The 26,069-nt window shown below is 43.2% G+C and overlaps 1 protein-coding gene across 2 annotated transcripts in view; it reads right to left on the reverse strand.

Annotated features, from left to right (window-relative positions):
- Nucleotides 1-26,064, reverse strand: part of sos2 (son of sevenless homolog 2 (Drosophila)) — a 30,806-nt gene extending 4,742 nt beyond the window's left edge. The window contains exons 1-19 of one of the 2 annotated variants that reach the window (XM_047341767.1): nt 24,986-26,064; nt 14,290-14,415; nt 13,711-13,842; nt 13,201-13,365; nt 12,908-13,114; nt 11,013-11,156; nt 10,294-10,404; nt 6,647-6,745; nt 5,403-5,530; nt 4,659-5,314; nt 4,451-4,532; nt 4,199-4,321; nt 2,272-2,384; nt 1,751-1,973; nt 1,527-1,646; nt 1,273-1,435; nt 589-706; nt 286-458; nt 71-187 (exon numbers count right to left, since the gene is read on the reverse strand). In XM_047341767.1, coding sequence (XP_047197723.1) covers nt 71-187; nt 286-458; nt 589-706; nt 1,273-1,435; nt 1,527-1,646; nt 1,751-1,973; nt 2,272-2,384; nt 4,199-4,321; nt 4,451-4,532; nt 4,659-5,314; nt 5,403-5,530; nt 6,647-6,745; nt 10,294-10,404; nt 11,013-11,156; nt 12,908-13,114; nt 13,201-13,365; nt 13,711-13,842; nt 14,290-14,415; nt 24,986-25,069 — 3,084 coding nt within the window. In that variant the 5' untranslated portion in view covers nt 25,070-26,064. The remainder of the gene's footprint in view (nt 1-70; nt 188-285; nt 459-588; nt 707-1,272; nt 1,436-1,526; nt 1,647-1,750; nt 1,974-2,271; nt 2,385-4,198; nt 4,322-4,450; nt 4,533-4,658; nt 5,315-5,402; nt 5,531-6,646; nt 6,746-10,293; nt 10,405-11,012; nt 11,157-12,907; nt 13,115-13,200; nt 13,366-13,710; nt 13,843-14,289; nt 14,416-24,985) is intronic. The other variant, XM_035169008.2, reaches the window with a different exon arrangement.
- Nucleotides 26,065-26,069: the final 5 nt, after the last annotated feature.

A 26,069-nucleotide genomic window follows, 5' to 3' on the forward strand; every position in this document is an offset into this window, starting at 1 on the left:
GTTTGGAACTCAATCAATAACTTTAAGTCATAATTGCAGTAAACATTGCTGCCACAGTCTGAACACTTACAAATCGAGGAGCCTGCCTGCAGTTCCGTGGCTCAATATCCATCGACATTTTGAACAGGTAGTCCACAAACTCCTTCTCACTCCTGTTGCCCATCGGGTTCAGGTTCTCAAAGAACCTCTTTGTGACAGAAACAAGACAAGTCGTGAGTTCAGGATCCGAGTAGAACCTTTTTAAAAAACGACACCTGGGAGACCGTGAGGTGAGTGAGCGCTCACCCTGATGTCGTGCTCCACCTTCAGACAGTACGGCTGGTTCTGATACTGCTGGATCTCTCCCGTGATTTCAGCCACTTTCCTCCTCTTGCTGAAGTTGATCAAAGCCTTGCCGTGGCGTTTGAGGAAGTCGGGGTTGCCCTCCTCCGTCTTCAGGATGTTGGTCAGATAGATACCTGAGGATCAAAGAGAAGAACTTGTAGCTTTGTCCAGTAAATTGGGTGAAGCAACTCAAAACGTGCAGGAACCATAGACGTATGTTTTGAGACTTGTAGTGTTTCCATAGTAACAGTCTAGATGACTTACCAAAGAAAGGCACACAGGGTGGGTTTATTGACTTGAGTTTAGCCAAGTATTTCTTAAAATGGTCTTGGCTCAGTTCCACAGCTTCTTCCAGAATTTTCTTTTTCCTCTCTGGTATTGCCTGTGGAGGGAGGAGAGAGAGGAGAGGAGGGAGAGGAGGGAGAGGAGGGAGAGAAAGTCTGATAAACGAGGTTCAGCTTCGGACTGAAATCTTGACAGAACCAAAACGCACGTCAAATTGACAAAGAGCAGAGGTTTCTCTGTCGTGCCAGTGGATTTCTCAGCCAGACTCGGCACCATATGGACAAAGTCTTTGTCCTCTGGGCTTGTGCATGAGAAAACACGAGCAGGAAGAATCATAGTCCCGTTTAGAATCATAAAAGAGACTGTGTTTGCATTTGTGCAGTTGATTCTTGTGTAAAACATATTTTCCCCTTCATAAAAAAAAGAAATCTCTGTTCTCATGACCTTCATTTTACAAAATATCTCAGTTAACGAAAGGAAAGTTTTACTTTATTCCGCCAAGAGGAAACTTGCCTTGAGCTTTGAGCCACTGAATCACATCCAGCACAATAAGGCACATACATATAAATACATCAAACATGACAAATTAAAGCTCCAGCAAAAATGAGTAAACTATCTGATTCTGTTGGGTTTTCTTCTGGTTTCTGTCGCAGCCTGACTCACCTCGAAGGTGTGTTCGAGCCGGTAGACGGGGACGGAGTTGATGGCACTGACGACCTCCAGCACACCGTTGAAGTTGTTGAGCTCCTGGAAAACCTGCAGGATCTCCGTCACCCGCGACAACACCGCCACCCTCTCCTCCAGGTTCATCGTCTCCACGATACACCTGAGAAAACGACACAGGCAGAGATACAGATACGGTTTCTCCGCCCACGACTCTTTTCTTGTGACTGAAACATTCGGATGGTCGGACTCACTTCTCGAACCACAGTGTGAGGTTGGTGGTGTGACGGATCATGCGGAGCAAGTTTGGCGAGTTCTTCTCTTTGTCCTCTTTGGTCCAGACGCTGCCGACCAGCTCGGACGGCCGGACAGCTCTGTGGACGAGGCAGGATTTTAATTTCATGACAATAATCGGATCTTAACCTGTAAATGTAAACCCCTGCCCGCCTCTCTAGCCTCTGAGGCTCGGTCCACTCACCTGTAGAGCTCGGACTCGAGCAGAGTCAGCTGGCGGGCGATCTCTATGGGGTGAAGGGTCATGAGGTCGAATGTGTCCACTTGTCCCGCTCTGCAGATGTGCCACTCGAAGTTAGGAGGCAGGCTCTCGAAGGTGATGTTGTGACTGACGCCGTTCGACTGCGTCTGCAGCTTCCTCTTGATGATCTTGTTTATGGACTCCACCCACTTTCTCATCGACTTGCCTAAAAGAGAAACATAAAACACATTGTGTATCATAAATATCTTTAAAAAGATCAAAATATGCATCTTAAAAGTCTCAGAAAAGTGAAACGTGAGCAAGATGTGAGTAGGATTGTACTTGCTCAATAGCTAGTGTCTGATTTTAAATTTTTATCATTTTAGTATGTCAAAGTTTACTTTTATGACAAAATAATGTTTCAGGATCAAATTTTTCTTTTTGCAAAATATTCTTTGGCAGAATAAAGATGTTTTAAGAGAGAAACAACAAAGCTAGATGTCTGTTTAAAGTCTGGGTCTCACCTCTCAGTTGAATTCTGCTGGTGATGTATTCCTCTAGTCGACTCCTCAGCTCCGGGTCGTTCTCAAAGTCGTAGAAATGATGTTCGACCCACTGACGGAAAACGTTGAGAACCCTGTGAGGCGAAGACGTGTTAGAGTATTAAATGATTTAATGTCCTGTAATGTCCTTTCAGACATATTTCACCAACTTTCAACCCTGAAAATCTGTGAGGACATTAAAGAACACACTGAAAATAGAACTGACAATTCAAAACAGTAATTGGTCTAAAATGGTCACATCATTTAACACAAGACCTCATTTCTATTATTTTTTAATGATCGAGGGTTTATTATTAAATTTCCTCTTTTTGTTCGTCATACACATGTTTTATCTTATAATAGCTTATACGCAGGTCCCTCGTACGAACTTCAAACTACCTAACTCTCTTACAATTTCAATAAGTAGTAAATCCCACTAGCACAGCTTCTCACCAATAGTGAGTTAAATTTCAAACTAAAATTCTCAATGTGGTTTATGCAGTCGTCTATTTATGGGGCTGGAATACAACTTTTTAAAAATCAAGGGCATTTTCATCAATTTCCAGGTTGTTTCCAAAAGAACTCTCTCAATGTTTAGGTTTTCCAGGATGCGTAGGAACCCTGTTTATGTAGATTAGCCAACTGTTGACTCTCACATTTTATTATCAAATTTTTTTGTCAGTTTTAGAAAATCCGTTGAGAAGAGCGAGACAGGAACACAACTTTAGTGACAGAGACATTTTTTCAAACTCAGCTAGACAGTTTTTTGGCTGGAGGCCAGTGTGTATTCCTCATCCTGGTACAGTTAACATTTTTAAAGAGTGGAAACTTAAAAATAGAAAACGGCCGAGACAAGTTGTGCTTTAAAAGGACAGGAGTCGTGCTTTAAGAGGTATTTTCACCTACTCTGAGGATCCTGGTTTTAAAATAAATGGTTGCACGACATCATGTTTACATGAGTGCAGACCACCCAAAGCACAAAAGGAGCGCTCTTGAAGTTTGTCACAATTTACCCTCAAATACTGGATTTTAATGCATGTTTGTTGGAATATGTAAATACACTTTATGAAATACTTGTATCTCAGTGTTCCTGTGCTTAAGACACTGTTTATTCAGAGGAGGTTCGGTATCGTATGTGTGACCACAGGACTCAACCGTCTTCTTGTGTTTTCAGTGTTTCTGTGACTGAAGTTTATTGCAGCTCCACAGTCTGATACTGAGAGTTTTTAATGGTACTTAAGAGACTATCATTGACTCGCTTGCTCCTTATAAGGACACGAAGTCTAATACTAAAGTAATTCAGTGTCTCAGTGAGAACGTTCAGTCCTTAACAGGAGAGTGTAAAAGAACCAAACAACAACAGAGGCACGGAATCTTTGTGGAATCTTTAAAGCCCTTGTTAGGAAATGGAAGAAAGAAGTTTAAAGTCGTTTGAACAAACTTCAACAGTTTATCTACAAGTTTGGCGAAACCTCAAAGGATCCGAGGCCGTTCAAACATCAGTGACCAATGGCATCATTTCTGCAGAACATTACGATAAAAATTAAGACTCTAATCGGAAATTTTAATTGATCACTTTAAAGTAAGGGTCTGTTATGCAGTAAATCCGCTCGTCTCATGTCTCAAAACGGAATATTTTTCTCCTGTGGTAACGTTTTCCCTAATTACACATGAATTACAGAATGTTTCATTTGACATTTTCACTGATTCACGCACGTTTTCCCCCGAGATTCAATCAATGCCAACAATTTCTGGACATTATTTTCTTTCCCATAGTTTGTGCAACGCTCCTTTTCCATTTGTTGTTGTTATTTCCCTTGTTTGTACAATTTGTTCAGTTTCTGCTCCGTCTTTTGAGAGTCACACATGGTGAAAGACAGCATCAGCTCTGAATCTACAGCTGTCGTACCTGAGCTGGACCGGCTGCACGTACTCCTTACGGAACCTCTGGAGCTCGGCCGCCATCGGCTGATCACCGTTCCAGAGAGCCTGTCGGTCCTCCTCAGTGGGTTCTGGCTCAGGGATCTCAATCCTGAGGAAAACAACGAGCAGACAAGATGTCAGTGCAGCGACAATAACACATCACTGACAAATGCAAGAGGATTAGATTGTTCTACATGAAAGAACTAGTGCAGTGGAGATACTGGTGAGAGGGTCATACCGGTCTATCAGCAGGTTCAGAAGCTCCTGTGGTTTGCAGAATGATCGGTACGTGGTAAGAAACGTGCGAACAAAGTTAGGATCTACAAACAGATGAGAAAGATTAGATAACACAACCGATCTGTGCATCTTTGTAAAACATCTTCGAGTCCGACAGACGAATCTGAATCAAATGTCTTTCTATGACTAGATGCAGCGCGGCAGCTTACCAGCATACATGTGGTAGGTGAGCCTCTCTATGAGCTTCCCCACTGTGCCGGCCTTAATGATGGGAATGCCTGTTTTGCTCTGCACTTTGTCCTCAAACACTATATTCTCCTCAGAGTCCTGCACAGCAAAGCGGTAAACCTCCGGGGAGGGCAGTCTTAGAGGATGTGCCTGTTCCTCGTGCTGCAGCACCGTGTCCAACATGCGGTCCAAAGTGGAGCGGTACTGCAGAGTCACCAGCCCCGCCATCCACGCCGCCTTCTCCTCTGCTGTCCGTGCACAGAAAACCGCACAGTTCTCATCTTTGCCTATCAGTTCAAACGCGTGTCGCAGCTCTGTCGAGTCCTCGCGATCCACTATGCGGATCTTCCTCAGCACAAACTTCTCCTTCAGACGGTACTCCGCTCCGCTGCCTGACCCCGGGAGCCGCGAGCTCTGATTGGCCTTGCAACTGATCATGAGGCCATCGAACAGGAAGTTGTGCCTCTCGTGCTTGGCGCCCGCTCGTAGAAGCGGCCCCTCCAGGATGAACTCGCTGCAGCACTGGCCGATGTCTTTACCCTCCCAGCCGTCGATGCTCTTCTGAATCTCGTTCATGCGTTTGATGGCGAGTTGTTTGCTACGAACCTGCCTGCTGTACAGGCGGTACATGGGCTCACTGTGAGAGAGGGAGAAAGTGACGTCAGAGATGCCTGCACCGATGAAACAGGGATTGACTACATTTACTTATTGAGGATTCGACGTACCCAGGTTTACGGCGAGGCTGGTGCTTGGCATAGATGCGCTCGACGCTACACTGAAGGTTGAGCAGCGCTGTGATCGCCTGCTTCAGACATTCTCGGTCATCTTGGTCCTGGCTGCGCTCCTGAAGTTGCTGCAGAAGAAGAAAACACAGACGTCAGATAAATCTATATATAGGGGTTGTGCAGGTTTAAACTAGTTGAATTGAAGACTTTTTAAGACCATAATGAATGAATCTAGAGATCTACATCAAGTACGATAGATATGAAGGAATATTGGAGTCCTAGGACGATCTACATTTACCATTTATTAAAGATAAGGTGAAGTAGCTAAAATGAGAATAACCTTCAAAACACTACATAATTTTGCAAACCCCAAGCCAAGCGTTCCATGTTGGTTGTTTACAGCGCGCTACTATTTATATCCCTGAGAAAGAACTACAACACACGGAGATATGGCACCAAAACATTTCTCTTAAACCCCCCCCTTAGATATTTTAAGACCCTGAGGAAACCTTGCATATAGATTTTCTTCCCAGCAGATACTTTGACGTGTCGTGGCAGGTCATGGCAGCTCAGGCGTAACTGGTATTGGAGCTGAACGATTTATTGAGATACTTAAAGAAACTGAGGTCATTAGGAACACCTCTGCTCTAACCAGTCGAACTGCGTCTCTGTAGAAAGCTGCTTTACATTAACACAAGTGAGATCTGAACCCCCGACAGTTACAATTTTAACAGCAGATACAGAAACAAAAGAGCTTCAGTGTAAAACTTCTGTTGCCTAATTTCAGAGTAGATATATTTAGAAGATATGCAGAGACATGCAGAAGGACATGGCGAACAGGCCACATTGTTTTTTTTCTAGAGAAACGTTGGTAAAAAGCTTCTCGAACCATTTGAAACAGTGATGTCACAAAACATGTTAGCACAACAAAGCTGCGTTCAGACATGCACTGAAGCCCCGACATTTTCCAGAGGGGCTGCATGTGGGAAAGCAAATGTACCAACTGAGTAGCTCCGGACATTTTCTGGAACCTTCTGCGTGCTCTAACCAGGCGCCATCACCCGAATGTTCCAGATATTTTCCTGTTGTGAACACGTCTGACCCCAACTATCTCCTGCTGCGTTCTTTATATGTGAAAGGCAAACTCCAGAAAGTGTACGGACCCAGTCACATCAGAAAACAGCTTATGTTTATCATTAAGCACTAAGCAGTTGTGTTACCAGCAGAAAAGAAACCTGTAATACCTGTAATAGTTCGAAGTAGTGCATACAGTGGTATACTGGGACCATCATCAGCTGGGGGAGGACGTACTGGACTGCTTCTTTGAATCCTTCTGCAACTGACTGGAAACATAAAACACACATCGGACCTGTTAGTGCTGATTAAGTGTGAAGTAATGACAATTGTGATTTAAGAGGCACTCAAATTCCTCACTCACACATTTCCTGCCAAACAAAAAGCTCAAAAGAAATATCGCTTCTCATGTTGGACACAGTCAGAACGAAATTATAACTGTAACTTTCATTTTCTCTTTCAAATAAGTCGTTCAGATGACTGTCTGGGTTTTGTTCCTCCAGACGAAGCCGTTGTAAGGATCCGGTTACTTTCACAGTCAGGCCAGTGAGCAAACTGTGATCACAACTGACAAGCACAATATGTACCAGACTGTGATACAACCACTAAGTACAAGAATTCAGGGCAGAAGAAAAGTGGGTATTCCTCTCTAAAAATACAACAAATATTCACTGATGGCAAAGAGAAGTTGGCTGTGGAGAAAAAGGGGAAATCAAACTGTGCATGTTTCAGTTTATAAAGCAGACTGAATTAGATCAGGCTGCAGGGCGACGAGTGATGAGGGAGGGAGGGAGGGAGGGAGGGAGGGAGGAGCGGGCTGAGCGAGTACGGCTGCAGGGTAACCAGAGAGGGGGGGCCGTCATAGTATCCATTTAAATCTCCTGTTCCCCTGATAGACGATTCAGAATCAATATGCGAGTACTCAGACTCCACAGCAGCGGCCACACTGTCTGCGTGGGGAGGGGGGGAAGCACGGGCTGCCCGACGCACACTGATGGACGGCCGTGGAACAATGACCTGAGTTTAGATCATGTTATTGATATGTCAGCATCCTGCAGGTTTACAGGTCGTAGAGGTGCATTAGGGCAAAACATTCAGACGTATGATAATCGTGATGTTGGCTTTTAGTGCGAGTTAAAGTCGGACGGGCCTGATACAAGGCGGCACGGTGGTGCAGTGGCAAGCACTCTGGGTTTGAACCATAGACTGCATTTAAAGATGGACGACACGATAGCTCCACAAAAGTGAAGCCAAAGCATCTTGAGCGCCCCCTCATGGCTGGCTGCAGTACAGTTCATAAACCCCAGACAAAATTTAAATACATTTATTAAATAATTTCTTCTGGGAGGAACAAGGTGCAGAACGACCATGAGAACGGCACATTCTTATTTCTGATTGAACCCATGTCGCTGGCTTTTGCCGTTTTAATTCACAGCTTATTTCCAACATGAAATGCATCTCGGCCACCCCCCCACCCACCCGCTCCCTCCCTCCCTCCTCGTCCCAAGGAGAAAAATGGCCTGCAGTGTGGCTGCCTGTTCTATTTTTAAAAGGCGATGTAATTTACCCACAATACGAGACGCTGCAGAGTGCAGGGGCTGAGTGCTCCAGAGACACATTTATCTGACAGGGAGGGAGGGGGGGAGTCAAGAGGGATGGAGCTGGAAAGATGAAGCAATGAGACAAAAGCTGATGGAGAAGCAGAGGAACCAATGATGACACTTGTCAGAGGGTTCAAATCCCCGTCGTGCAGCAAACTCTGCAATATGTGCCTTTACATCAGCTGCTGTTGAATAAAGTCTCCATGTGACTGTTCACGTTGGACGTGCAGAAGAGAAAAGAAGGGACGGACGTGCAGGCGGCCAGAGACGAACACAAAATGAGAGATTCTGAAATAAGATTAGTCCACGGAGCAGAAACGGAGCAGGAGCAGTTTGATGAGAGCAGTGCGAGTGTGTGTGTGTGTGTGTGTGTGTGTGTGTGTGTGTGTGTGTGTGTGTGTGTGTGTGTGTGTGTGCAGATTAAGAGGGGAGGCTGAACCACCATTACACCATCCACCCCTGGGACTGCTGAAGACACACATACACACTGCTGAAGACACACATACACACTGCTGTGCTCACACACACTGGTGACACAATAGCTGAGCTACTTTCATTTTGTAAAGCAACAAACTAAATACCATTTTTCGTCATGGATATTTGGATTACCGATTATATTCTATATTATATTAAGGAGTACACATTAGCCAGGATACATATGAGAACATTCAATGATTCCGTTATCAAACCCTAATGACAAAGAAATGGTTTGATGAAATAAAACTCATACTGATCAACAGATGTATCGGTCAGGCTCAAATTTTTGTTGTGCCTGAAGTTTCTGTGGATGAGGGATTAAAATACGGGGGAACTTGAAGGAGAGGAATTGTATATTATGATTATATATGATGTACATGCATGTTTATTCATATTTAAGATTTTCTATACAAGTTGATCAGATATGAAGATGTATGTGTTGTTTACTTTGTTTTTGTGTGTGTGTGTGTTTTGCTTTGTCCTTATGTTTGGTGCATGTTTGTGGGACTTTGTTTTTATGTTGATGTGGTTACATTGAGAAACTGTGCAAACCTCATCTGCTGATAAAGATCAAGTGACGATCATATTGTTATCTTAGGTTTATATGAATGAAAAATGTAAGTGATTTATTGATGTACCTTTGTTTACTATGTGTCATATGTACAAAAACATGCAATCTGCTTTAAAATGAAAAACCTTGATGTCATCGATATAGTTTACAAATAAGAGTTTCATTTTTAACTCCTGGTTCTTTTCTTCCACTCTCTTACAATGAGTTGAAAATAAACAATGGGTGTGTGGGTAATTAGAGGCCAGTGCCGGTGGTGTTGATCTAACTGGGGTTAGACTGGTGGTTTGAGTGTAAACAGGGAGGCCTGAACCTCAGGTACAGGACTGACTTTTCCCAACACAAACCTCAGGAGGAAGATACACTATTTACAGTAGGTCTATTAATAGAACTTTTTAATGTCCACTTAGCAAAACGGGACTTTGGAGTTCAAAATGTTTTATTTTAAGAGCAGAAAATCGCCTCATACTGCAAAAGCCTGTTGTGAGCTGTGATGTTGCTTCATGTGAACAGGCAGACTTCGCTGGTGTTTGGCCTGAGAAAACACCAGAAAATATTTCATCTTCAAAGGCTGCCAAACTGCACCCCACCGAGCATAATTCAATGCTATTCTTGTGAGGAATGTCCAAATAAAACAATGCGGCAGCAGCGAATAAACTGTACACAGGACGCTGAATATGTCATGACATGCCCTCAAACCATGTCGGGAGGAATTTCACCAGGCATCCAGGTTTACTTCAAAAGGAAACAGGAACATGGATTCAAAAAGGGTTTGCTTGGTGTAAACAGGTAACTGACCTACATGTACATTCATATTACAAACAAACCACTTTTTTTTGTTTTTGTTTTTTCCCCTTTATGTCAAAGTTTACATTTAAAAACTGGCAGGAAAGACGGGCGTGGGACAAACGACGGCTATAACCCATCGCATGGCAATTCAATTAAACAAATTCTATCCTTTCATCAGGCAAGTTCAATACAAAACTTGTATATGACTTGATATAAACCATTTATTTAATATAACAATAGTAAACTACCCACGATCGCTCATGAGTAAAGTCAGTTTTTCCTGATAACTTTCAATTTGAAAATTCCACATAAAGAAATGACGAAGGCTGCATCATCCCAGTCTTTACGGTTACGTGTGAAGTATCATGATCGAGCATCTTACCTGGAAGTAGAGGCCAACGGTTGGTCGTGACATCAGGTTGTTGAAATGTTCGTGGAAGTCCTTGTTGAGGATATCCTGAGACAGGGTCTCGTAGGGGTCGAACGCCTGCTCCTACACACACACAGAGAAATACAAGAGTTAACTACCGACAACCACAATGACACAATAATCCTACATGATGATGATGATGCTCAGATTCAGGCAGTAACAGATTCCAGATCCTTCAAGAAATAATTGTACAGGGACCTGTCTAAATACAGTAATAAACTTCTTTAATAGAGTTTTAATATCAACATCACTTTAATGATGCATCACATTTTCTCTTAATGGAGCAACTCTGCTTTTAGTGATTTCATAACTTTGTTTTACAGTTTTGAATTAGTAGTTTCTCTCCCACATACAAAAGGAGCAGTGAATTAATTTGTCTTTTATTTGACTCCCGTAACAGCAGCAGTGCAGAAATACTCATCGATGGGGTCGATGAAGGGACATTTAGGAAATCTGTTTTAATTTATTAGTATTTACAGAAGCACAGAGGAGATAATCCTGATATATCATGTTGGGATCAGTATTTTCCAGTGTACAACGTTTACAGGGAACCACAATGTTTATCCTTTAATAAAAAAATACTCCCACACTTGATCAAGGAATTTATATTGAGATTGATAGGTCAGATACATTTGGTGAGAGATGTGTGAGATCTGGATATTTTTCCATACCTCTGCTAGATCTTCAAAGCAGCTGCCCACCAGCGGATGAGGGCTGCCGTCAGCGGTCATCTCCACGGCGTCTTCAATCAGCCCAAGCAGCTTCACCGTCAGCTCGTGGATGTCTAGGATGTTACTGAAGATCACCTCCACATCCTGCAACAAGACAACATGAACAGGTTGATAGTTTGAATCCTTGGTACCTGGTAAGGGGGAGGGACGACCTCCAGCTGTGATGATGAAAAAAGACACTGTATGAGGTGAGAGACACAGGTGCATGCTGGTGCTCTGAAAACAACTGGAGGTTAGATATTATAGTCATCAGCCAGATGTTGGATCTATAACTACCTCCAATATCCATCATATTACTGCTATTGTATACACCTTCTTTACCTTGATGTAGGTTTACTTATATTTTATAAAACCGCCATCTCACATTGATAGTAGAAGCATTTTTCTTTAATTGACGCTTCTTACTATGGAAAACCAACAATAACCAGGCTACTTCAGTGCAGGTAAACTTGCTGAATGTGTTAAACAATGAGTGGGTCGCAGGCTGTTGCTTTAAGTGCTCCCATCCTCAGTCAACGTCCCTTGGATAAATAAACGCACAAAAACGTGGTTACAACAAACTACAACAACAACAGCCTCAGTTTGCCTGAAGAAAATCATTAGTCAAGCAGATGAGAGCCTTAAAATAGCGCAGAGTGATTATTGACTGCTAAAGTCTGAATGGGAGTTCAGTCCTGTCATTATTTGAGCCGTGACACCGTCTTGACATCTCGACGTAATGTCAGATTACAGCACGCCGCTTTCAACAGACATAATTGAGGTTATTTTGGCGAGGGGCGCAGATGTTGTTCCTGTCTCAGCATAATTGCATGTTCTGCGTTCCAAGGGGCCTCACAAAGGTTTATCCTCCTCACCCAAATGATACCACAAATTACCCAACCCAAAATATGCAAAGCCACAGCGACCCGTTAAACTCGACTTTCCATTCACTTCTTCTCGACCCAGAGACCCACTGTTTAACTCCCTGCTCCAAATTGTCTAATGTCTTTTTTAGGGAATTTCGAGGAATTCATTTCCATATTGGACACAGGGGGATATCAGTAATCGGAGAAAGATATGAATGTCAATTTACTGTTTACTGGGTCAGAGAGCGTGGTTAGTGCCTCAGGAGATGGCACAAAAAATGTTGGCGCCGGTTTGTCAGGGACGGATATTATTGGCTGCTAAAAGGGACCTTTTACATTCAGGGTGATTGTTTTAATGATGATTGTGTCAAGTCACAAACTACGCGAGAGTAATTCCGCGTCGGTTCCCTCCTGCTCCATGAGGCTGATTACCAGTTAGCCGATTACAGACTTTCTACTGTAATCTCTAAATGTCCTTATGCTGGATTTAGCTCTAATAGGTTTGTAATTAGGTTTTTACAGTTAGAAAAACCTGACTGTTTGTTTACAAGTCAGCTTTAAAGTAATCCGGCCACAGCTACTGCATTCAGCACAGGAGTTAGAGTTAGTATAGCTCTTAAATCACATCGTCTTTCCAAGTTGACGTCTTCTTCAGCGTCTTCTATGCGTTTGTGTTTATTTTTGTTTCGGCCACACGCTCACTATGAATTCTCTTGACATTTTCCTGCCGTGATCTCACTCGGACGCTCTCCATAGTTTTCTTTACATGGAGCCAGAAGCAACTGACTGGAACATTCATTCTCTCATACAGTGAAGACAGAATGCGAATGATGAGTTTACTCTGTACTCAATGAATGAAAAAAACAGCATGTTTACATGGGTGACAGGTGAATGATAAAAATCCCTCTTCTGATCAAACTACCTAAAGGAGTAATAAACAATTTTGAGATTTAAAAAAGTGTTTTAATTAACTGTACGGGTGTTCCCCACCTGAGCCGTGAAAATTTTGGGGTTGGACAGGAAGTGATGGCGGAACACTTTGATGATGAGGTCGAGTTCTCGTAGATACTGCCGCTCCTCTGCGATTTCAAGCCTCACCAGGTCGTCGTACGTGAGCTCCCCGGAGGAGGACGGCTCCTCCGTGCACTGAGACATCAGGCCGATGTCCTCCTCCTGGTCAAACATGTCCATCAGCACCTGGAAACAAAAACAGAAATACTTATCAACCAGAGACGATTAAAAGCAACTCTGTCTTCCCTCGTGATGTTGGACAGAGCTCTCACCTTGTCTGCGCACATGGACACCTTGATGTCCTGTTGGTTGATCTCATAGTTCCGAATGTTGCCGACATAGTTTCCTGCCAGTTTCAGGATGTCTGCTGATATGTATTCAAGCACTGCCACGATGTAGAGGGACACGTGGTAGTCAACTTTGTAGCCCAGAACCTCCTGTTGAAAAAATAATACCAGGATAAACACAAAGAGTATTAAGTATTAGACAAAGGTCAAACAGCACGAAGGACCAGATGACTTCAGGGAATTTCAACTAGTATGAGCCAAGCTGTCAAAACACCATGCTAAATGAGATTATAAATATTTCCCAGCAACTACCAAAACTTCCTGGCATTCATGTCAGAGTGTGAGCATTTCTTAAAAGAAGTGGGAGCACTGATGCTGTGTGATATTTGTAAATTGAAAAAAGTAGTATAGTAAAAAAAAAAGACATATATTTCATAGAACATGAAGCTTCATATCTTTGACAGAGAGACTGGCGGAGTGTTCAGGAGTTGTTACCTTGAGCAGTGGGTGTATCTTGTCCACAGGGAGAAGTAAGGGGTTTCTCCTATTGCGTTTCACGATGGCTGACTGGGCGTCGGCAATCGCCCACTTATCAATAGGGTGGGGAAAGGTTTTCTGGACACGTTCCTGGTGAGAGAGGACAGGAACATTCATTTCTCTCGAAATACTTATAAATTAAGCATGATTATGTGGCTGCATTGCACAAAGTGGGTCAATTAGTTATGTGAAGTGTTCTGTCAGTGAGAGGAAGAGTTTCTTCATTTATAAAATCTTACCTCATCTCATGAAAGTCTGGCCGATGCATTCTCTCAATTTCTTGTCAGTGTTTGTTTGTCTGTCACCACGAAACTTGGTCGTAGAACGAGATATGGGTCAGGGAAGAATCCCTTATATTTTGATGCGGGGTCCAGATCAGTGCACAGATCCAGATTGCAAGGCGTTTTAAACAAATGCATGGATCCTGTGTGTGTAATGTGGTGCAGCTTGATTGGATTCAAGGAGACTGTCGGGCCTCGGTGGAGGTATTCTCTCCGCTGAGGGCCATTCTAGTTACATATTCTTAAGAGGCCTTACCTCTACATCCTGCACAGAGCGAGGCTGGGCCACACACAGCATGCTGAGCAGCTGCAGGATCAGCTCCTCGATGTGCTGCAGGGCGTCCTCCTTCGCCGTGAGGTTTGGGTGGACCTGCTTCTGTACCTGAACGTTACAGACAAAACATAAAAAGAGAAACAGCTGCTTGAAAGAGGTTTTCATCAGCTTTCATCTTCTTTGAAGAAAAAACGACTGTCTTGCACCACTCACATGATGTCAAGTGAAACTGTGTTTTATGTGAAACTGATAGTAACACCTGGTATGATGCAACTCAACAACTAATCCAGACGAGAACACAAACGCCTTTTCTCTGTCTAAGGGGTCATCTTGGTGTTTCTGAAGTTTCAGTTTAGTTACTTTGAATCATGCATGACATTCACTAAAGCACTCGCCAACATCAATTCACCACCAGTGTTGACTTGCAGACAGGAAACTTAATTGAAGTAATTTATCACCTTGAATATTCAGTAACTTTTTTACTCAATATTATTATTATTATCATCACCTTAAAATATATTTAATACAGAATGAAGCATTGAAGGCTTTTTGCTGGTTTCAAGGAAGCATTATGACTTTGATTTAAGTTTGTGATTGCAACAAAATAGAAACTAAATTTTCACCATCAATATTTAGTTTATACTACTTTTAGTATCAAGCCTGGATTACAGATGTCTGTGTTGAAGGTAGAGAATCAATCTAAATACACATGAAACATTTTAAAAGCAGTTTATAATAATTGTAATTTTGGGGGCTACACCACACAAATCCATCAGAAAAATCCTGCAATATCACAACAAATAAATCCTAAGCTAAAAGTGGCAGCAAAACAACACATCATCTCCAGAATGAGGGGGAAAAAAACTGATTAAAAGCAGTCTTCATCTTATTTATTAAATCATCCATCATCCTCTTAGTAGGAGGACTCGTGAGGGAGGAACCAGTCTGGCAGAAGGTGTGGTTTTTCGCCGCACACAGCAGAGAAGGTGTGGCTTCATCTGGTTTAAAGTAGAAATAGAAGAACACCTCTCAACAACCCTCCAGCCAACCAAAAGTAGTCGTCATTCGGGCCGTGCCCTTTTGCAGGAATGCTGTCAGTTGAGATACTATTATAGCAAAGCAGACGTAGAAGGGGAGAAAAAAGACGGGAGGTGGAGGGAAAAGAGAGACTCACATTTACTCTCCCCACACACACACACACGCACAAACACACGGCCTGTTCACGTGCTAGTGATGGAATTACCCTGGCATATAGTAAAGTGGGGCATTATGATGACAAAACATTGCCCCCAGATGAAGGAATGTGAGAGGAGAGTTAAAAGGTCAACGCAGACCGGGCTTCATGCATTCTTGTGCTCTGACTTAACAGAGATGCAGCGACAGGCAGGATGTCCCCCTCTGTCTCAAGCTTGGAGTCATTTGTTTGAGATAAAAATCCTAATTCAAAGAAGGGAGATAAAAGTTCACAGAAGATCTCTTTTCCTCGATCTCGTTCGGATTCACGCTGTGATTCATTAACGACGTTCAGATGCTTTTTGGAAACAAGAGGAGCTGGAAAAAGTTAGGCCTCGTTTATGCTTCTGGACGTCATTTCTGTTTTGATGCACCCTCACAAGACCTAACAGTTATAAATAAGACACAGGTTTTAACTCTAGCTTGGGAAAAAAGAATCAAAGCAGAAGTAGGTTATGAGATATAATCTCTCGACCGCAAATAGGCACTTGACCAAATTCCACAGGACACCAGGAGCTGTGAGTCACCACACTGAAACTACGGGGGTTTCCCTCGACTCCATTCACAGAATACTTGGCCCGTTTCTGGGAGGCCCACATCCAACAAGTGCAGTCTATCTCCAACAATGTGAGGATGGGAGACAGGACAACAAAAAGATGCAAAATTGAATGAAATCTAAATAAAAGTGAACTCAAAAATCAAGAAAACCAAGCATAAACATCTTTTGTGTCATTATAATTAGTCAATGACTAGAACATAATCTGTAACAAATGTGATAATCAATTATCTGTTGATCATTTTGCCAAGTGAAAATACCAAAGATTAAGTGGTTTCAGCTTGTCGAATGTTCTCAGAGTTTTTTAGCCTTCTGTGATCATATGATAGTAAACTTAATATCTTTGGGTTTTTCATTTAATGCAAAACTTAATTGCTTTTAGCTTCTCCAACCCGAAAGTTTGAGGTTTCCTTCAGGCTCATTTATGCTGGATTGTAGAAACATACACAGATGGAGCCTTCTGTCTGTACTCTGCATTTATTTCATCTGAATTTGCACAGATCTTCTAAAAGCTTAAAGATGGAGACTAAAGAGATGCAAGAGACGAAAGGGAGCAGTACCAGTGGAATTTATGGGGTGAGCCCTTATTGTCATTATAGTAAAATGAATATTGTGGTTTATTGATTTAATCTGTAACAACTTTGATCATCAATTTTGGCGACAAAACAGTAAATTCCAGCTTTTCAAATGTGTTTTATGAATTATTGTGACTGGCTGAATCTTTGTTTTCTGTGAGCCGCTCTCTGTCAGTTATAGTTGATGAGGACGTCTGAACTGAGTGAAAACTGAGCAGGTCCGTGTGCAGGTACGACTGCGGCTCGGTGTATTTACAGTACCACTGCAACTTGATCCTAATGGGTGAGGGAGATAACATGGTCTGACATCGTTGGTGGGCGAAGCTGAAGTAAATGCAAGCAAAGTGAAAGCAATCAAAAAAGGAGAAATAGCAGGGGAACTCCTACAATTTGAATAATACGAAACGACAAATACGAGAAGCAATGGTTTTCTCACGGCAGGAAAAACACCTCCTTAATTCAAAACCCTCTTCCTCTCTTGAATGTGCAACAACTGTTAGAGGCTCAAGACAACAGATTCACCAAGGACATGCGTAGGTGTCAAGATTAATTCATCCAATGCATTATCTTCTATTGCTGAAATTAAAACTCATCTTCATCGATTTATCCGTCAATTAGTTCAAGATTCAAATAACATTGTAGATAAGTGTAAAAATTCCAAATAGCCGTTGGTTTTAGCTTCTCAAATATGAGTATTTGCCACTTCTGAGAACATCAGAAAACAAAGCCTCATCAATTAATAATGAAAATAATTCTTAAAACACAATGACTCAAAAATAATTCTTAATTTCCTACTCCACCACTGGATGTAGGTGAAGACATTTAAAATGAAAAGAATCTGGATCATGTGGAAGCTTTTCATGCACGTCCACTTGTTCCATGTCATGGTGTTTTGTTTCATGGGTCAGCTCCATTAAGAAAGGAAAGGCTAGTGTACAGGAAGTCCCAGCGCTCGCTCACTCTCACTTTTCCCTCCTCCATCTATCCTCCCCCGCCTTGTTCTCTACCGCCACAGAGCGCTGCCCCCGGGGAGAGCAGATCATAGCAGCAGACTGAGAGATATTGATGTGCGTGTACGAGGAGGCAACAGCAGCAGGCTCATACTACACATACAGACTGGACCCGAGCCAAAAGCCAGGAGAGGGAAAACCAGGATGTACAGACGGGGGGAAATAACCCCCCCCAACACACACACACACACAAGGAATGTTTCATCCACAGCACCTTGCAGCAACATAAGCGTATCCATGTCCAGTAAAAATACAAATATCAGACCACACACACAGACCCACAAACTGTTTCAGTTCAACAAGTGATCCACCAATGTCCTGAATGTCAGGAAAATTCATCACAGTTTCTCTGCACCATAGACTTTCTATAAAGATGGACAACGTGCTTTTGACATCACATGGAGCCAGAAAATTGTGCAGCACAGATCGTGGTCCCCGGCAATAAATGTACATATACAACACAATCAATTGTGAGTCGGTTTACGCTGTTAATCGTGACATTTCACCCCATTAATATAGCATGAATTAACAAACCAAAAGCAAATGTTTACACCATATGACAGAAATCACCGTTGAGAAAAATGTACTTAACGTGTACTTTGACTTTTTAGTTTGGTCCGTGTCCCATTCACTAAAAATGGAGGAAGTGGGGTTAATGATCTACACCGCAGCCAGACACCAAGTGGAGAACAGGCTGATTCGGCTTCACGTTTACGGAGCCGTCACGTCGACCATCTTTATATAAAGTCTACGCTCTGCACCATCAACAGCATTGATGAACTAGCACTGAGAGCAGTTAACTAATCAAATCTGCTGTTTACTGAAAACTGTAATTTCTCATTTAAGGATGAACACTTTAAAATGTAGTAAGATTCAGGATGCGACAACCAATTATTTTCATGGTTGATTGAACTCATTATCTCAACAAATCAATAGTTTTTTTTTTTAGAAAAGCATCAAGTCCTCACACCTGAGATTGACTTTGCTAAAACTATTATTCAAATCGACAAAATAGTTTCCTATAAATTTTTCCCTGCAGCTCAATTGACTTTTCAATTAAATCAACTAATCATTTCAGCTCTACCACAGATAAACGAAGGTAAATGCTGGACTATCCACATTCAATGAACACTGACCTGTTCCATTTAGGACTGAATGAAAATACTGTTTAGGGTCCGGTGTCCTTTTGTGTTTAAGACACAAGTCATTGATTGTATTTATTGTGAAAAGGTAATAACACAAGCTTTTACAATATTGTTACCAGTAGATTAATGTGAAAAATATATGCAAATGCTTTAATCAACTATAGAAGATTTATCTTTCATTGAAGGACGTGGATATTTCTGTTGCAGGGGCAGATTTCCCCGACCACACAAAGAGACGCAGGTCACCATTACACCGTCAGCTTTTCACCCAGCTTGCATCCTGTTTCATCAGAAGGTGCATGTACATCTCAGCTGTAAGCAAATGATCAGGTGTTGTTTTGTGTGTCGGTGGTTAAAAAAAACAAGAACCAGAAAGGTTGCAGGTAATAATAGAGGCCGGACAGTGTTAATACAGGGTTAACATTTCTAATCCAATTGATTATTCTCCTGGCTGTGTATATGGGGCTGCATCAGGCTCAGGTTGCGGGTAATGTGGCTGAGTGTGTGTGTGTGTGTGTGTGTGGGTGTGTGGGTGTGTGAGGTGGGGGTGGGGCTTGTTATTAAACCTGAGCATGTGTCACTGTTTGTGATTCATGCCATGACATCATCTGCCATTACAACCAGACTGTCTGGGGAACCATAGGGCAGAGATCGGCTCGGAGACAACAGGCGTGTGCACACGCACGCACGCACGCACGCACGCACGCACGCACGCACGCACGCACGCACGCACCCACCCACAAAAGAAAAAGAGACATAAACAAACCTAATCATTTAGACACAGAAATAGAAACACAGATGCACGAAGCTCAACTCTTAATGACAAACAAACACACATCAGGGAAATTCACATTCGCAGCCTGGAACACACGGACACACTCCCCTGACATTTAGCAAGCCCACCTCACATTCAGATCATCGAGACAAAAGTTGCCTGGCGTGCCGCCGACAGCATGTGACCTCGCCATGACCTCGGTTTGACCTGACCCAGTGACCCCTGTGTCCACCCATCCTCTGTCTGAACCCCGGCTGAGGACGAGCTGAGGCTCACAGACCTGATTCAATACTCAGGGAATGGTGAGGGGGACCTGTGTATTAATCAGGCTCATCCTTTCGCCTGCGCTCGTCTCCGAGGACGGCCTGGGGCTGGTGCACACAGGAAGTGCAACCTGTTACAAGGAACATCCTGTCCGATCAACACAAGGCTCATTGCAGAGACGAGGTATTAAACTGATGAGGAGCTGCGTGAGACCAACAGGGTCCAGCTTGTGTCCAACACTCGGAAACGTTTTACTCACCTTTGACTAAAGGGAAGATAAAGTATGACGTTCTGGTGTTTACTGCTCGATTTGTCTTTTCTCTTCGTGTTTCTTATCTTTACTTTATCCAGAGAAATATATCCAAGAAAACAGGATTTATTTTGGTCAGAAATTAACATCGGATAAAGCAACTAATATTGATCAATATGTATTGAAGGAAAATCTCTAACTCCAGACTGTTTGAGTTTTAAATCTTTGTCCCTGATGAGCCTCCATATAAATCCCTTGTCAATGATAAAATAAAATATCTATGGATTCATCTTCAGGTTATTTCTCCATATTAAAGATGAAATATTGTGTTGTGTAAAATGTCCTAAAGCAGACATAACATAATGATTTAGTGTATTTACAATAATGTTAGAAAGAAAAACCTAAGAAACCCTCACATTTCAGAGGCTGAAACTAATATCTGTTCAATATTTATATAGAGTTAATAAATAAATTAACTTATTAAAAAATACAGGATTTTGATAGCTGTATGCTGCTTTATTGAAAGCTGCTACAATGAGGTCTCTGCAAAGTTAGTCCTACGTTAACAGGAAACTTTTTGGCAGAGTTGTTTCCCATGTTGGGAGATGTGAGGCCAAAACAGTAAAAATAACAAATTTCTACACACAAAAATAGTTACTGTGACTGTGTCAAATGAGATTTCTTTTAGTGTATAAAACAGGATACACAGATTTGCTCGAGGTCAGAGGTCACCGGGTCACTCACTTTCTTAAAGCCAAGATTTCTTCATTCAGCTTGACGACAGCTCGAAGATGTGAAAGAAAAAAGAAACTAAAAATACACGGACACCAAAATAAACTCGAATGAACTTTGTAGAAACTGGTTTCTGCTAATGTCAGCGTTATTGGAAGAGACAGCAGATCATACTGAAATCAGCATTTCCGGCCTCTTCCCAATTCATTTAAAAAGTGACATTATGTCGTCTGTAGTTCTGCCTCCTGGAAGTTGCATTCTTTTTTAAACTGTTGAAACTTGTGACTGAATTACACAATATTAGTGGATTTTTGTCATTTTTAGATTTGCTTTCTGAACACTGAACTATTCATGGAGAAAACTCGCCGAATGAGCCAAAGTGAAGATGGAATCTCAGCTGTACCAGGCTGCGGAGAACATAACAGCAACGTTCACAAGACAAGTGCCCAGGGAGAGAGCATGATAATTCAGCTGTGTCCTGCTGGTATATGTGTCAGTTGCTCATACACACTACACAACCAAAGTTTGTTTCGTATACAACAAGACTGAGCTGCGAGTGCGAGTGAGAGTCATAAACTCAGTGAACTCAGCGGCTCTATGGTACGAGAGAAGATGAGACGAATAAATACTAGGCACAGTTGTATATGTTAACATAGTTGGACTGAGCCTCGTACAGTAAAGCACTGGAGAGGAATCTTATTATAAATCAGTGTCCGATTCTGAAGTGACAACATCTCCGTCTAGCCTGGATAAATGTGGCAGGGAAACCATCCGACCAAAATAAGAACTGAGCTTTGAGTTTTGCCCTGTGGTGAAGTCATCCTGTCGGAATTTAACTCAGGTTCGGAGGATAAAAGAGGCAACACACTCTCACACTCTCTCTCACACACACACGTGTTTGTAACCTGACCAATCTCAGCTGTAAAAGTCTGCGTCTCACGGAGCACAGCAGCCCTGTGAACTCAGCAGCGCAGCGCCGTGCTAGCTCAACATGGCAATGGAATGAAACTGTAACCAGCAACGCTCTGCTCCTTCCATCGATGCCAGTGTAACGGCAGACCCGGGAATGCACAGTTATTATTAACACCGGCGTGTCAGAGGCGAAATGACGCTCTTGCATAGCACCGGGCACGAGCCGCAGAGATCTAGAATAGCCGGGACACGCAGACAAACGCTCGACACGTCCACGAGACAGACGACACAGACAGAAACGCAGACAGCTACACATGTGTGTCAACTACACATGACTGGAAAGTTGAGCTTTATGCTTTGAACTCTGGCATCAAGGTTGACCTTTCAACTTTTGACATTACAGGGTAGTTCCACTAAGGTTTAGTTAAGGCTTCTTCTACAACATGCTAACGTTAAAAACTGTTTTAAAACTACTTTTTAATGCATTTTCTGCCTTTATTAGACAGCAACACTGGAGAGATGACAGGAAGTGATGTAGGGGGATGCAAGAGGGGTCACAGTTTCAGAGGTTACCCGGGACATTTTCATGTATCAGCTGCTTCACAGCACCTCATCATGTTATACTTGCAGTTAGGCTTGTATTTCTTACGTATACAAATCTATTTACGATATTATAAAACAAAGAAAATCTACACCGCTTAATAGTTGGCAATTAGTTAGTGAAAGGTCAGTAATTACAGGCTGAAACTGCTGAGTCTTATCTGTCCAACTTATGAGGCATCTGTGCCAGTGATCAACCAGCAGCTGAAGGAGATATTTTTTCGTTTGATCATAAACGTTCTTCTCCGCTCCGACCTCTGAGGTGTGTTTACTTATCAACAGCTCTTCTTTTAATCCTCCTCAACCCCAATCTCACTCTCGGGGTGGAGTCATCCACAGCGGCTCCTTCTGACAAGGAACCCCCTCCTCCCAGTGGACAGCTGTGAAAAACAGCGAGTCACAGTCTGTCAAAACCATAACAAACCTCTCTTGCGTCAATCTCTGACAGGCTTTCCCTCCGGCAGTTGTGTAACAAGTTGAGACAATGAAACCGCGGCACCACGGCCCACCACCTGCTCGCTCAGTTTCACCTGATTCATCGCACCATCTCCACCGTGCTACGCACAACTGACGCAACTGACAGCCGTGTTATTTATAAACATGATGTTGCTATATGGCTAATTCCAGGGCTGCTTAGCTCAGTGGGAACTAAGTGATACTTGTATTAAAGTATTAAAAGCCAACGTCAACAATGCCAGAAACAGTCCCTGTCATAACACATCCAGGGCCCGGTTCGCCAAACTATTTGAATAAAATCAGAATAATTCACAGCTGAATAAGAATAACTTCCCAGGGTAGTTGTGGTTGTTTTAATGTTAGATACGAAAACCACTGCAAATGAAAAGAAAGGACAGATTTAATGAGTCAATAACCGATCTGGCTGCGAGAAAAACAAAAGTAGAGGCTCGACTAGTTGTACTTCAATCAAAACACAGGACAAAAAGTAAGAGAGAAGAATATCATGAGGGACAGATATGCATGTGTCTTGCTATGAAAATAAACTTAGTAGGAGTACTTTCATCTCTTAGAACACAAATATATCAGTATTTTAAACAAGACCCCTTTCCAAAAAATACCTCATGCTGGGAGGTTCCTACTGTACTGACTTCATTACACAAGTATTCCAGACTCTGGTTGTTACATGAGCTTGGACAGAATAAAAGACGTAAACAAACTATTTGGATAATTGATTAATTGTGAAAGTAAAATGCCAAACATTCCCCAGTTCAGGCTCCTCCGTTGTGAGGACTTGTTTTTATTTGCCTTGTGTGATGTAAACTTAAGACAGTAAGATGAGCAAAGAAAAACATTATTGTATCACCATAGGTTTCCAGAGATGGATATTTTTAATTATGATGTGATTTATTATAGATTTATCAAATAATCAAGGGAATAATTGTCCTATTACTCGATGGTGAAAGCTGTGGCCCTAGTTTTAACATTTGTCTACAGCAGAAAACAACTTTTTGTTTGTCAAGTAACAAGTGAATTGTTAATTCGAGTTGTTCTTGAGTTATTAGTCAGAAGGGACCACTAGTAAGGAGGCTGGATAAAGATGTACAGGCCACACGTGTTGCTGCCGTCTGAACTCAAACCATGTGCAACACTGTGCCATCCTAATGCTCAAAGCACAGTCTCCCCAAACAACATGAAACCCCTGCAGAAACTGTGCCATCTCCACTTTGCACAGCCGCACTGAGAAACAGAAAATAAAGCCGTTGATGATGATCGGGGAGAAGCCGAGATGATGCAAGACGAGGCGAGAGTCAAAAAGGAACCGATACAGGTCAATCCTGCTGACCAAGGACATTAATATCCCATCATTAAAGTTTCAATGGGACTCGTGAGAATGATGTTGCGTTTCTGGAGAAAAGGGAGGGAAACCTGACATGTAAGCAGCTGCTGGAAGGCCGTGGTGGGCTGAGTCTGCCGGGATGAGGCAAGGATGAGACTAAATTTACTGTTACACCAAATGAGGAAGAAATAAAAGGAGGTTGGCACATATCAGATGTGTTTGGTTGTGCCTTTTCTGCTGCCGGGGAGGACATCATATATTGGAATAATAACGTGGGGAGGTTTAACATCAACACTCTGGAGGTTATCAGGATGTTTCTGTTTACCCTCAGAACTATGAAGCACCAGCAGTGGATCGCGGGTTCTGTAGAAGCTGATTAGAACTGATTGACTTCTTTAAAACAAACTGATTGAGAAATTTGGTATTTGTCGGGTACTTTGATTTAGTGAGAGGACTTGGTGAGTAAACACACTACATGCAGGTCAACTGTCACAGGAGAGGAGGACAGTGTTTTCAACTGGAGGGATGATTAGTGACCCATAAAACATCAAGTACTTTCAATTAATTGGATTTTTTTTCCCAGGGACAGTTGCTATTGGTTACCCGGGGAATCCATGCAGGCTTTGGGTGCCCCCCCCACCCCCCAAATAAAACACTGATAACTTCAGTTAACTTGACAAAAGTCTGTATTTGTGATATCTAGGTGCAGATGGGACTTGGTGGGGGTCGAATGAATCCTGCAGCGTGTGAATGTGTTTTTTTTTGCAAGAGTCCGGTGGGATCGTAAAAAACTTTGGGTTTTTTTGTTGGAAGCAGAAAAGCAGCGTTTACCTTTCGCAGAGCTTGCACGAACAGGCCTCTCCATTTGTGACTGTTCTCGTCACTCGAAAAGTCGTAGATCTGCTGGGGCTGCATCGCTGTAGCGGCTCCTGGCGTGGCCGTGATCCGGGCTGAACTGTCAGCATCGGCCCCCGGGTGGATAGTCCTGGTGGGTGGGTCAGTCCGGGGGGCAGGCGCGGCGGGACCGAGCGAGCCAAACCGACGACGAGTGTCGCTACACTAGGCTGCGAGTCCCGGGTCGAGTCGCAACACGCAGCGAGACATAAGCTGCAAACGAAAACAAGCACATGTAGCTATAAAGTTAACTCGCTAGCTCGGGCTGCTAGCTTAGCGCGCCCGCCGCTGTAAACACGGGACCAACTCAGAAGCTAACGGCTAACAACAACGCTGCTAAGTGTGGTTCTCGCCGCTCGTTCGGAGAGACAACAGCGGGCACGTTGAGTTCACTTTCGCGCCGCGACACCGGGGAGCAGCTTCCCGCCGGTTCCCCGCAGCTACACGCCCGCGTCTGGCCGGTTTCTGCGCCGAACACCTGTAACGTTAGCGGGCTAGCGTCGTAGCCGCGCGGCTAACTGGTGCTACAGGCTGCTGCCGCCGCCGCTGGCCTCGCTGCGCTCCCGAGTTTTTTATGTTGTGGCACACGGACCCTTGAGCCCCGCACAAGGCACACGGTCTCCGGCGCTGGCCGCCCAGCATTCAGGCATCTTCTCCGGGGCGGCGATCGAGCGCTAAATCCCCACGACAAGGCGAATCCCCACCGGAGGAGACGGCGGCCGGTCCGGGGCGCATCTGCGAGCGGAGCAGTTCTCGGTGTTTGTCGGTGTGTGAAGTGGAAGATGTTCGCAGCAACTCTCCTCCGCCGCCTGTCTGTCTGTGTGTGTGTCTGCCTCTGTGTGTGTGTGTGTGTGTGTGTCGGCCGCTGTCAGGCACGCACGCTGCGTAATTTCACATTTTATTGGACGACACAAAAAAACAAGGCTGGACTTTCTGTGCCATCGTCACCGATTTGTGCAGAAACCCCGAATAAAACCAGATTCTCCTCTCATCCTCTCCCCTGGTGCAGCCGAGGAGTGTT

The sequence above is a fragment of the Hippoglossus stenolepis genome, chromosome 10 (genome assembly GCF_022539355.2).
Source record: "Hippoglossus stenolepis isolate QCI-W04-F060 chromosome 10, HSTE1.2, whole genome shotgun sequence".
Taxonomy (NCBI): Eukaryota; Metazoa; Chordata; class Actinopteri; order Pleuronectiformes; family Pleuronectidae; genus Hippoglossus; species Hippoglossus stenolepis.